The sequence below is a fragment of the Camelus bactrianus genome, chromosome 23, assembly GCF_048773025.1.
Source record: "Camelus bactrianus isolate YW-2024 breed Bactrian camel chromosome 23, ASM4877302v1, whole genome shotgun sequence".
NCBI lineage: Eukaryota > Metazoa > Chordata > Mammalia > Artiodactyla > Camelidae > Camelus > Camelus bactrianus.
Window position 1 is genome coordinate 17784469 of NC_133561.1, and position 14306 is coordinate 17798774.

General features: G+C 32.2%; 1 protein-coding gene across 14 annotated transcripts in view; it reads right to left on the minus strand.

Moving 5' to 3' along the window:
- The window catches only part of CDC42BPA (CDC42 binding protein kinase alpha), a 239828-nt gene that overhangs the window by 99115 nt on the left and 126407 nt on the right, over window positions 1-14306 (minus strand). For all 14 annotated transcript variants that reach the window (XM_010973651.3, XM_045509462.2, XM_010973659.3 and 11 more), the window contains exon 12: window positions 3602-3735. In XM_010973651.3, coding sequence (XP_010971953.1) covers window positions 3602-3735 — 134 coding nt within the window. The remainder of the gene's footprint in view (window positions 1-3601; window positions 3736-14306) is intronic.

A 14306-nucleotide genomic window follows, 5' to 3' on the forward strand; every position in this document is an offset into this window, starting at 1 on the left:
GTCCTAGCTAATACAGTAAGATGAGAAAAGAAAGAAGAGTGGGGGGAAAAATCAAGAGGAAGAAACAAAACTGTTATTATTTGAGAAAATCATAAAGAACCTCAAATATAGTTTTACAATTAATAAGAGTTTAGCAATGCTGCTAGAATAGAATCAGTAAGAAAATATAATTTTTAAAGATTCCATTTATAATATGAAAACACAGAAAAAAAACATTTAAGGAAAGGCAAACGAGACCTGCATAAAATATTAAGGAGAAACATTTTAAAAGACTTTAAAGATACACAGAAGATATACCATGTTTGTGGATAAAAAGACTGTGGGGCTGCAGAGAAAATAATTTTATGTTCTTGTACAGTTAGACCTTTCTAGGCAAGTTTTACTGAAACTTAGGGCCTAAAAACCTTGTAAAGTAATTTATGACTAATTTAGATAGTTAGAAAACTCCAAAGCGATTTAACTCCTGGACTTCTGTGTTTACATTTCAAGGAGGGGCGGAGAGAGAGATAAGAGCCTGGACCAGGGAGATATCCTCTTCATAGAGCTGGAGACTTGGGCTTATCTTTCCACTGGTGATTTATTTTTATTCCAATGGGTCCTCCATCCTTCTCTTTAGGTTTCCAAGGAAACCCTCAGAAAGGTAAGTAGAAATGAGGGAAGCAGAAAGCATCTGCCTCTCTTCTCTATAAAACCCCCCTGATTCACTCTTCCAAGGCTCCTCCTCTACCATACAGACTCTGTCTGTGTAGGATTTCATCCATCCATCCAGCTCTCATTGTGTTGCTCTAAAGGTAAGAACTGGTATACAGGGAAGCCATGTGGTTAATGTTTTGCTGTATGTAAATCGTAATACTCTGCTCTGTTCTTGAAATCTGTGTGTGCATTTAGAATAAATATGGATAAGAACTTAAGGACTCAATATTGTAATGATGTCAGTTCTCCTGAAGTTGCTCTATAGATTTAATACAACTTTAATCATTTCCCATCACAGTTTTTCAAGAATAGAGGGTTGAGATACAGACCCATGAATAAACGAAAATTTAATATATGAAAGAGTTGACATTGCACATCACTGAGGGAAGGAGGGCCTATTTAGTAAATAAACAACTGGTTAGTTGCATGGGAAATAGTGAAATTGGTTCCTTATGATCCACAAAAATTAATTTCTGATTCATTAAAAATAAGCCTAAATATGAAAGACCAAACTTAAGAACTGCAAGATAAAAATTTAGAACTGTTTTTTACCTCAGATTCCTTACATAAGGCAGCAAATGCACTAATTGTAAAGATAAAGCTTGATAAATTTGACTATATTAAGATCAAAAACTTTTGTTAATTAAAAGATTCCATAAAGAAAGTGAAAAGATAAGTCACTAACTGGGAAACATCTGTAATGTACATAATTGACAAAAAATGTGAATGTCCAGAAACTTTCAAGAATTCTTACAATAAGGAAAAGACAAACAACCCAACAGAAAAATGTATAAAGGATTTTAAGAGGCATTTCACAAAAGAATAAATATAAATGATAAATAGACTTTTGTGAAGATACTCATCCTCATTAGTAATTAGAGAAATGCAAATTAAGGCCATACTAAAACATCATTTTAGACTTAAAATATCAATTTAGATTAGGCTGGCCAACAATAATGTATCTACTATTATGAAGTATCATTGAATATAAAAACTTCTACACACTACTAGTGGGAGTATAAATTGCTATAAGCAGTCAAAAATGATTTGACATTATCATAAAAAATAGAATTTGTGCATTGTGTATGGCCCAATTATTCTATTTTTATTTGTGTGTGTGTGTGTGTGGATGCATGTTCAACAATGTTCATAGCAGTATCATTTATAGTAGCTATCAATTATAAGCAACCTAAAAATGTCTGCAAACAAAAAATTAGATGAATAAATTGTGGGTGTTGACATAATGGTATATTATACACCAACTAAATGGATGAGCTACAGCTACATGGATGAATCTTAGAAACATAACACCGAGTAAAAAAAACAAATTGCAAGAAATTGCATACACTACTTTACAAAGCTCAAAAACAAGCAACACTAATATACTGAGTATAGACATACTAATATGTGATAAATGTTTTTCCTAAGTAAGGGAATGATTAACATAAAACAGAACAGTGATTACCAAGGTCAGGGAAGTGAAGAGAAAGGAATAGGAAATGACTACCCAAAGCTATGCCACAAAATAGGTAATGTTCTATGTTTTAAGTTGGATGCTAGGTCCATTTTATCATTTACATCAAAATTTATATAATGTTACATTGATTCTTTTATAAGCATCAAATGAAAAAAATCTTAAAAATATCTGCTGCTTGTAGGATATTAGGCAAATCACTTAAAATTCTTTATCAATATGATTTGTTTCATTTCAGCATTACCCTCTTCTCAAAATATACTAAAAGGATTTTTAATATTAAAATTTACTAAAAATTGGCAAAATATCTGTCACTATAAATCTAGAAATCAGATGCTCATCCTTATTATGTTAACTAAGTTTGGCTGAGTAATCCTACCTTTAAATACATAATAGTAACCACTAATATAATATTATTATTAAAACAGATAGAACATTTAACTGTTATAAATTCCAAATATTATTAAATTGGTCATGAATATAAACAGATCTATACACAACACCGCTTGAAAGTGCATCAAAAAAAAAAGTAAAAAAATACTAATCTAATTCAATTTGACCTTGATAACTTTCTCTGTTAGTCTTTTTGATTAGTTTCATCAGCAAAAGGTTATTTGTTTTATTTTTAATTACCTTCACTTCCTCGCAGGCAGCAAGACTTATCATAAGTCTTCCCAGAACGACAATCTGTATTATTAGTGAATTATATACTACATCATTGAATATAATTTATACTATATCATAAACCATTTAATTCTTTTTGTGTTGGCTAGTATTAATTCCAACATTTTAAACTTTGTTATTGAAAGGCAAAGTACACACAGCGTGTCATTTAAGTGAAGTATTTTTCTCTAGTGCTTGAATATTATATACCCTATTGTACTGTTTTCACAGTGTCTTAACTATTAAAACATTTTGTTGATATTTATAACACTACTCAAGTGGTCACAAAGTTCTCATGAAAATAACTAGCTTATTTCAACCATGCTTTGAGAGATAAACTGACATTTTAAAAAACGATTGAAAAATTAAAGGAATTTTGTTATAACCTTTTAAGAATGTTCATTTTAGCAAGTCACAGTGAAAGTATGTCTGTATTTCCAACTATTCCAGACAATAAACAGATTTTAATCTTTTCTCATTCATAATATTTTTTTCAATAACATTTACTTTTAGTTGAGTCCTTTCATTATTAACTTTACATAAGAACAAAAGATCCTGAACTTTAAAGCCTCAAAAATATAAAAGTTTCTTCACTGCTAGCCATTCATCAAATTATATACACCAAAATAACTGTTGAATTTTTTAAACCAACTTTCTACAGATAAAATGTACTATATTTTATTGTAATTCATTATGAATGCTTCCAGTATATAAATTATACAAGATTAAGAATTCAGAACAGGCTTTAACAATCTATCCACATATTTTTACCTTATTTAATTCTTCCCTTTCTTGTTGTAGTGTTTTGATTTGTTTTTCATAAGCTTTGATTTGTCTAAAAGCATCATCTAGCTCTCGCCTCACAGAATTAGCTTCTTCAAGTTGCTGTTCCAAGTGACTTGATTCTAAAAAGAGGAGACAATGTTTCTTTTACTATGTGCATAAAAACGAACACTTAAAACCAAGATTTAAAACAACTAAATTAAAAAAATAAAGTATTTTGAATTTGGTATTAGGCTTATGGACACCACATACCAGTGACTTGTGACAATTAAATGCTTATCAGTTCACTGTAATAATGGTGAATGGATAAGGCCAGTGTGAAGAGCAAAATTTATATGCAAAAATGCCTTACGTATCTATTAGGAAAAAAAAAAACATACTTCCACAAACAGTATCTCCACAACCAATTAAAAACTTAAAACTTTAACAAAAAAGAACAAAACCAATCAAACAAACAAAACATACAAGATGTCCCTTACTGTTGGTTACCATTCTTATACTGCTATTACTCAAATTACTGTATGACGGTTTTGCTTCTAATACTGTGGTTCCAGACCACCTAGTCCGGTTTCACTCACTAGTGGTGATTTGAAGAATAAATATTAATTTCTAAAAGCAAATATCTGAAAGAGGCTTAGGAAATCGAGTAACTTGACTAAAGTCACATTGCTAAATGAGTATCAGAGCTAACTAGAGTCCATCAATTCTTACATCAACTTCTCTAACTTAAAAAGCATCGTAATTAAATAATGTTTAATATTATCAATTCAGAAGTTATAAAACAAAATGAAATTATTAATTTTAACATGTGCTTAAGTAAAATGTAATAAATTGATATGAGATATTCCTGGCATTAAAAGTAAATTAGCAAATTAAAGAACTGAAGCCAGTGAAAACAGAAACCTAAACATATTCATTGCTAATTTTGTTCTGAATATTTTCTATTCTTTACAACCTTGTTACTCTGAGTGTCATCCCCAGACAAGTAGTATTAGCATCCTCTGGGAGCTTGTTAGAAATGCAGAATCTCAGGCTCCCATCCCAAACCTAATGAATCAAAATCTGTATTTCAACAAGATCCTCAGGTGACTCATTTGCAAATTAAAGATCGGGAACAAATGTACAAATCACTGCACATTGTTGAATTTGATGCTTTCAATAAATGAACAAGTGTTTATAACATATTAGTCCTGTTGAAAAGAGCATTTCATTTGTATAGATAAGTTCTGTAGTCAAAGTCACTTGCATGCATTCGTGTATTACACACTAACTGATTCTAGATTCTTTAAATAATTTACTAATATTCAGTGACTTAAACTTATAGATTTATTAAAAATTTAGTTATCTTAGGTATTTTGAAAGTCTAAACATATTTATAGATAGCATATTTTTTAGCAATTTCAAAAATATCTACAAAGTTGCATTTAATTAGTTTTCATTTTGCCTTAATAGTATGATTTAATAAGTGTTTTAGTTGAAGAACAGTAAAAAAGATCAAGGGATGTCTAATGTTAAGGATCATAGAGTGTTTAGTCTTATATTCAGAAAATTACATTTTTATCATTTTTCAAATTTCAGCAGTTCACGTGGGAATTTTTCTGCTTATAACTAATTTTTTCAAACATATTAAAATGATATTTTGTTATTTTAAGTTTTTAGCATTTTTAGGATTTCAACAATTTTTAATAAGAAATCAATTTAGTTTCCTATTTCTAATAATTTGGAGTCAAAATTTAGTATGTGACAACTAAATGACACTTCTGTCATTTCTGGGGTCATTTAATCTTATGGTTAAGGTATATTAATCTAAAGTAGCAACATGGTGCATTTAGTAATACCTTCTGAGAACGCTTACTTCCTTTCTTCAACTTTGAAAAGTTCTTCCCTAGCATGTTAAATTTTTTTTTCAAATTATTGAGTCATTTACTTATCTAAACTGCTCTGTATTAGAAACAAAAATGAAAGCAGTATTTCACAAAACGTCTACGTCATATAAAGTTTACAGTAAAATGTATTAAATGGGCTAGCTTCAATAGTCTTTAAAGATGTTTTTATTGTTTTATTTCAATATGGGTTAAATTTTAGTTATATCCCAGCCATTTCACTTTGGCAGCTTTGCAATGGAGTTAAGTAGATATACAAAATACATGTCAGATTTTTGTCATTCATATTTCAGATACTTTTAAAATGGACAAAAAGCTCAAAATATTCATTTAACAATAACATATAATTTATGACAAGTACATGAGGAAATGTACTGGATAAAGAAGTGTTGGAGAAGACAAACCCAATCAATTACTTTAAATCCTCTAATATGGAGAGAAGTATGGCACTTGTAATTTGGAATACATAGAATTTTATATTTCCCCAAGATAAAAAAAAACAAATCAAGAAAAATTCAGAATTCATTGAATTTTGGCCAACTACTGTAAAATGGCTCAGGCAGAAGAGCCTTCACTTGAACTAGAACAGTGAATTCGATTAAAACTTCGAAAGAAATCCTCAAAGGCTATCAAAAATATCTATCAAATATATAACAACACAATTAGCCATAACAATTGAGATGAAGTTATTAAAAACTAGTTTTAGTGAATAAATAGAAAAGCAGTACTAGGAAAATGGGGTTAGCTCATAACAACTGAATGGTTTTTAGCTCACAGCTGCTAGTAGAATTCTGAAACTCAATCTGCTAGTAATGAGGATTTAATGAGGGCACAATATGTAGTAATTTTCTTTGCACTGCGTGGTATATAAGAAAAATATAAAAAATGATCTCTGTCTTGAAGGAGATAAGTTAGGAACACAAGAGTAAAACTCTTTAAATCATAAATAAAGCAGAAAATCAAATACAAATTGTGTGGCAGGTTATATGGATGGTATAGGACTTAAAAGAAGGGCAAAAAAAGCACATGCATACCACAGCACTCACAGTGGAATGCTGACAAACTGCAGAGCGGCTGAGACTGGAGTCAGGGAGGCTGGTAGAACGAACAATTAAAGCACCTCTCTCTGACACACAAGAGCAGTGTCAAAGCTTTTCCACTACGGTTTTATTTCTAAAATAATTTGTAACTCTCATGATGTGGAGAGATGTTACCTCTAACCATGATGAAGGAAAGCAGGTTCCCCTATTATCATCTCCCTCCATTCACTATCTTTCTCCTTTACGTACATAATGTAGGACAATATGTGAGTATATGTAAGAGTGAGAGACAGACAGAGACAGAGGGAGAAAGGGACACAGGCAGACAAAGAAAGGGAGAGCTATTTTAGAGAGCTGAGAAAGTACGTGGAGGTGCAATCAAGAATAGGAGTTACAAAGCACATTACAGATTACAACAAATGTTTTATTTAGAAAACAAAAAAGCATTCATTTATTATCTGATGTAAAATTGTTAAATGAGAATTTGAGTTTTTATTTTTGCTTACAGATGGTCAATAAATATGTATTGAGTATCTGCTATATGGTACCAAGAAACTCTACCCTACTTCCCTAGAGTCTGGAGTATGATGAGGAAAGCAGATATTAAAATGAAATTATAAATAATTATAAATGTATTATAATTTTCTAGGAGTTTTAAAATATTGGAAAACACTTCCAGAGGTAAAGAAAAGATAGACAGACATTAATGGTAGATAACAAAGATCTTACATATGAAAGATCTGGAGTACTATTATAGGTACTTTGATACATCAATGAATAAAATACCCCGAGTCCCTGTTTTCAAGGAGCTTATAGACTAAACAGTGAAATGAGAGAAGTAAAGCGATATACAAATTAAAAAATGTAAACAGCCTAAATGTCCATCGACAGACGACTGGATAAAGAAGATGTGGTTATTTATACAATGGAATACTATTCAGCCATAAAAATGACAACATAACGCCATTAGCAGCAACATGGGTGTCCCTGGAGAATGTCATTCTAAGTGAAGTAAGCCAGAAAGAGAAAGAAAAAAACTATATAAGATTGCTTATATGTGGCATCTTAAAAAAAAAAAAAAGAACACAGATACAAAACAGAAATAGACTCGCAGACATAGAATACAAAGTTGTGGCTGCCAGGGGGGAGGAGGGTGGGAAGGGACAGACTGGGAGTTCAAAATTTGCAGATACTGACAGGCATATGTAGAATAGATAAACAAAATTATACTGTATAGCACAGGGAAATATATACAAGATCCTGTGGTAGCTCACAACAAAAAAGAATGTGACAATGACTATATGTATGTTCATGTATAACTGAAAAATTGTACTCTACACTGGAAATTGACACGACATTGTAAACTGACTATAGCTCAATAAAAAAAAATGTTTAAAAAATGTGTCAGAGGTGAAAACTTTCATAGAGGAGTAAAAGTTTACCAGGTGAAGAGTGTTTCCAAGCAAACAAAAGGAAAGGAAAGGAAGAAATAGATGGCTGGATGAATGGATGGGTGAATGAAAGGGGGAATGGAGAAAAAGAATATAAGAAAAAAAAATCAACTAAATATGTAAAAACCTGGAAGTGATTAGGTGAAACTAAAAGCAGTTCACCATGGCTAGGATTAGTGGGTGAAGGAGTAGTAATGAAATGAAGCTGGAGAGGCAAATACACGCAAAATAATGAAGGACCTTGTAATCAAAATTGAGAAATTTAAATTTTATCCTGGAGGCAATGGAGACCCACTGAAGATACTTATGTATGTTGAAGCTGTGATATGATCAAATTTACATTTTAAAAGCTTACTCAGGGGACTTCTGCTCCCAGAAAGATGGAATGGATGTATTTCCCGTTATTGCCATTAAGTACAACTAAAACCTCTCACCATTATACATAAAACAAGCATAAGAGGTCTGAAATTGGAGAGAAAAAGGATGACTGACCAGGGACAGTGTGTCAGGAACACTGGAACTACACAGTGATAAGTTTCCTTGGTTTTCTTTTTGGTTCATATTTCCCAGACTTAGAGCTAAAGAAGCCAGCAACCCAGAAATGTCAACAGAAGCAGAGAACAAAAGCTCCAACAAAAGCCTACTCTTTCTGGCCAAAGAACCAAGAAAGGGGCAAATCAGCAGAAAAGTTTTAGAAAATAACCACTCTACTCAAGTTAAACACCACAGAAAAAAACGGTGGCCCCACATCCACCTGTGTCAGCAAAAGACAAGTGAGAAGCCATATTTCTAATCACATGAGGCTATAATGAAGTGCTAGAACACACCATGAGGGTAATAAGAGGAGGGGGCCAGGATTTTCAACCCCCTTGGTTGGTAATAAGCCCCTTCCTACTCACAGCATCAGTGGTGACCACATGGGGAACCAGGACTTCCACCCCACTTAGCAGTAATGAGGATCTCCACCCTTTCCCCTTTGGGGTAGTGTCAGAAGAGAGTAAGAACTTCTATCATTGCCCAGCAGTAATGAGGCCACTCCCACCACAGTGTTAGTGGAAACCAAGCAGGAGGCCGGAACTCCCCTTCCCTTCCAGAAATAACAGGCAGTTCTTCTTTGAGTGTCAAGGGAGTCCAAGTGGGGAAACTGGATTTCTACCTCAACCTGTCAGTGAGGAGATGGTAATCCCCTTTCCACTGCTGAAGTGGTATCAGGAAAAGCCAGCTAAAATGGAAGGTTAAAATAATATCTAGAATCATTAATCAAAAATCACTCATCCTACCAAGAATCAAAGCAATCTCACCCTGAATGAGAAAAGAAAATCAACAGATGCTGATGCTGAAATAACAGAGATGCTAGAATAATCTGACATTAACACATCTATAATAAAAATGCTTCAATGGGTGATAATGAATGTATTTGAAACAAATGAACAAATAGAAGATCTGAGCAAAGATACAAAGTCTCAACAAAGAAACAAAAAGTTAAAGAAGAACAAGATGAAAATTTTAGAAATGAATAAAATAAAGATCTCAGTGACTGGACTAAGCAGCACAAAGGAGCGATCAGAGGAATCAGTAAACTGGAAGATATAACTACAGAAATTAACCAATCTGAGTAACAGGAAAAAAAGAATGAAAACAAAATTAACAGAACCTCAGAGACTTGTGGGATGATAACAAAAGATCTTATATCCATGTCATCAGAATCCCAGAAGAAGAGAAAGTAAGCAGGTCTGTAAAAGTACTCAGAAAAAATAGAGTCTAAAAAAAAAAAAAAAATCCCCAAATTTGGCAAGAGACATAAACATACAGATTCAAGAAGGTGAACAAATACCAAACAAACTAAGCCCCCCTATTTCCATGCCAAAACACGCCATTAAACATCAGAAAACTAAAGAAAAAGAAAAACCCTGCAAGCAGCCAGAGAAAAACAACACCTTGGATAAAGGGGAAAAATACTCAGAATGACCGTGAATTTCTCCTCAGAAAGTAGGAAGACCTAAAGGAAGCAACACAATATTTCTCAGATATTAAAATTTTTATTTCACTATCAACCCAGGCCCCTATGCCCAGCAAAAATATTCTTTAGGAATTAAGGGAAAATTAGGACATTCTCAGATGGAAGGAAAATGAAGAGAATTTGTTGACAGTAGGCTTATCTTTAAAAAATGGCTAAAGGAAGTTCTCTAAACAGAAAGCAAACAACAAAACAAAGAACTCAGCAATATTAGGAAGGAAGAAAGAATCATGTAAAAACACTGGTAAATACAATAGAATTTTTTTCTCTTAAGTTTTCTAAATTACATTCCATGGTTGAAGGAAACATCATAACCATATCAGATGTGCTTCTAAAACATCTGAAGAGGAAATAATTAAAGCCATTTCATAATAAACAGAGAGAATAAACAAGTGTTATCAACATAGAACAGACTTATAAGTATAAGATAGTTTATGTAAGCCTTATGGTATCCACAAAGCAAAAACCCTCAGTAGATACATGAAAGAGAAAGATAAGGGAATGGAAAGTGATCAAAACACAAATGAAGTCAGTAAGAGAACAGAAGAAAGGAACAAAGGAACTATAAAATAGCCAGAAAACAATTAATAAGATGACATTAGTAAATCTATCAATAATTACTTTAAATATAAATGGATTAAATTCTTCCATAAAGACCCTGATTGGCTGAATGGGAAAAAAAAAATACAACTATGTGTTGCTCATGGGACTCACTTCAGCTTTAGGAACACAGATAGGCTGAAATTTTTTTTTAATATAATAATAAAGGGGTCCATTCAAAAAGAGGATATAGTAATTTTAAATTTTTATGACCTCAACTTTGTAGCCCCTAAATATATTAAGCAAATACAATAGATCTGAAGGGAGAAACAGACAGTAATACAATAATAGTAGGGGACTTCAATATCCTACTTTCAACAATGGATACATCATCTAGACAGAAAATCAATAAGGAAATATTGGACATGGACTATACTTTAGACCAAATGGATCTAACTGACATATATAGAACATTCTATCCAACAGCAGCACAATATACATTCTCCTCAAATATACATGGAACATTCTCCAAAATACATCAAGTTAGGTTACAAAACAAGTGTTAAATTTAGAAAGACTGAAATCATACCAAGGATCTTTTGCAACCACAAAGGTATGACACTAGAACTCAATAAAGGGGGAAACAGGAAGATTCACAAAAATGTGAATTAGACAACACATTCCTGAACAACCATAAAGAAATTAAAAGAAAACTTAAAAAAATGTTGAAACAAAACAAAAATGGAAAAAATATACCAAAACTTACAGAATGCAGCAAACGCAGTTCTAAGAAGAAAGTTCCTATCAATAAATACCTATATTTAACCAAAAAACAAAAAACAAACTCAAACACCTAACTTTACACTTCAAGCAACTAGAAAAAAAATAAAGGTATTGACCAGTAATCAAAATCCTTCCAACAAAGAAAAGCCCAGGATTTAATGGCTTTATTGGTAAATTCTTCCAGACATTTAAAAAAAGATTAATGCCAATCCTTCTCAAATTCTTCCAAAAAATAAAAGAAGAGGAAATACTCTCCAACTCATTTTATAAGGCTGGTATTACACTGATACCAAAAAGCCAGACAAGGGATGCCAAAAGCAAAAATCAACAAACAGAATACATCAAACTAAAAATCTGCACAGCAAAGGAAATCGTAAAATAAAAAAGCTACATTTGGAAAGAGAGAAAATATCTGCAAATCTTATACTTGACAAGGTGTTTGTTAAACTTAATAAAGGGAAGCCTCACTAAAATGGTGCTGGGAATCCAGAAGAGGGAAACTCTTACGTAGTACCTCTCTACATCAATTTCAGGAAGAATTGTCCATTACACACCCCCAGTAGAAGACTCATCAATTACAGGACCCAACAGGAAAGATGTACATTGCATCTCATACGAGAAATCAACTACCCCAGGAACCTACCCAATGAGAAACCGTCATCACCCTGAATTCTCAGTTTCCTCTAACAGACTTTCTCTCAAAACAACCCTTCCCAACCTCCTCATTTTTCTTTATAAAATAATTTTCCTCTCCTTTGTTTGTTGGATGGACTTGCCTATGGTTTTTGTTGTGGTCTGCTTGTCCCAAGTTGCAATTTTCTGCTATTCCCAAAGAAACCCATTTTTGCTGGTAAAATAACTGATTTTTATTTTTAAGGCCAACAGCTTAATATAGAAAATATGTAAAGAACTCATTAACTCAATAGCAAAGAAATAAAAATCCCATCAAAGGGGATTAGGAAGCAGAGGTGCTGAATAGACATTTTTCTAAAGAAGACATAAAGATGGTTCACAGGTACATGAAAAGGTGCTCAAAGCCATTAATTATCAGGGAAATGTAAATCAAAACCACAATGAAACATCATCTCACATCTGTTAGAATGGCTGTCATCCAAAAGACAAGAAATAACAAGAGTTGGCAAAGATGTGGAAAGATGTGCTACAGGAAATAAGTGAGACAGAGGAAAACAAATACTGTGGAATCTTAAAAAAAAAAAAAAAAAGAACTCATAGAGACAAAATTGGTGGTTATAAGAGGTAGGGGTGCAGGGTAGGTTAAGGGAGTAAAGATGATCAAAATGTACAAACTTTCAGTTACATAATAAATAAGTACTGGAAATGTACAACATAGTGACTACAGTTAATAATACTATATTGTATATTTGACACTTGCTAAGAGAATAGATCTTAAAAGTCCTCATCACAAGAAAAAACGTTTGTGACTATGCGTGGTTATAGAAGTTAATTAGACTTACTAAGGTGACTATTTCACAATATATACAAATATTAAATTATTACATTGTACACCTGAAACTAATACAATGCTATATATTAATCATATCTCATTAAAAAACAAAAAAAACAACAAAAAAAGAAAAAACCAAACAAACTAAAAACCCAAAGGCAGTATAAAAAAAAGAAAAAAGAAAAAGAAAAAACCCAATATCCCTCATATATATAGATTCAAAATTCCTTAACAAAATACTGGGAATAGAATTCAATAACACATAAAAATAAATATACACCATGACTAAGGATGTACATATTCCAGAGATGTAAAGCTGGTTCAATATTTCAAAATCAACCAATTTAATCTATCACATTAACAGATTAATTAAAGAAAAAAAAAGTTCATGTCGATTAATACAGAAAAAATATTTGACAAAACTCAACACCCATTCATGATTAAAAAAACCTTAGAAATAGAGAAATAGAAGAGAGCTTCTAAATTGATAAAGAGTATCTATTAAAAGCCTACAGGTGGGTGGGAAGGGACAGACTGGGTTTCAAGATACTGACAGGCATATGCAGAACAGATAAACAAAATTATACTGTGTAGCACAGGGAAATGTATACAAGATCTTGTGGTAGCTCACAGTAAAAAAAAAATGTGACAACAAATATATGTATGTTCATGTATAACTGAAAAATTGTGCTCTATACTGGAATTTGACACAACATTGTAAAATAACTATAACTCAATAAAAAAATGTTAGAAAAAAAAGCCTATAGTTTACATTGTACTTTAAGGTGATGGACTTAATGCTTTCCAAGATAGGAAAGAAAGCCAAGATGTCCATTCTCACCATTCTTCTTCAACATAGTGCTGCAAGTTCTAGCCAATGCAATTAAAGAAAAGAAAAAGCATCCAGATCAGAAAGGCAAAAGAAAATAGTTCCTATTCACAGACACATGATGATCAGCACAGAAAGTCCCAAGGAATCTTAAAAACAAACAAAACAAAAAATTTAAAAACCCTCCTAGAACTTATAAGCAACAGACTCATGTGAATAAGTTTTCCAAATCCATATTATATCTTTGAAGATACATTACTAATCACCCTAGCTGGTTCTGTGTTCTAAAGAATGCAAATACATTCAGTGTCACTGATGTTTTATTACTGATATTGAAGCAAAGTAAATGATTCTGCTTATACTCCTAAACTAATTTATTCTTAGAAAGAGATGTTTCTTAGGAAGAGAGCCACTTAAAAAAACAGAACAGCATAAATTTTGCTCAAAATTAAAATCTCCCTCATGACTTAAATAGTCCTTTTTATAAGAGACATGGTGTCAGATTCCTTCTTTTGCTTCACTTATTTTGGCCTAAAACTGCATTTCTGGAGAGGCTTGACTATCTTAGCTAAAATATTACCACCTTTTCTCCCCCTACACTTACTGAGATAATATGATGCCTCTAAATTCTGCAAAAGGGTCCCATTTCACTCACAGAACGAACTGAAGACCTTAAACGGTCAGC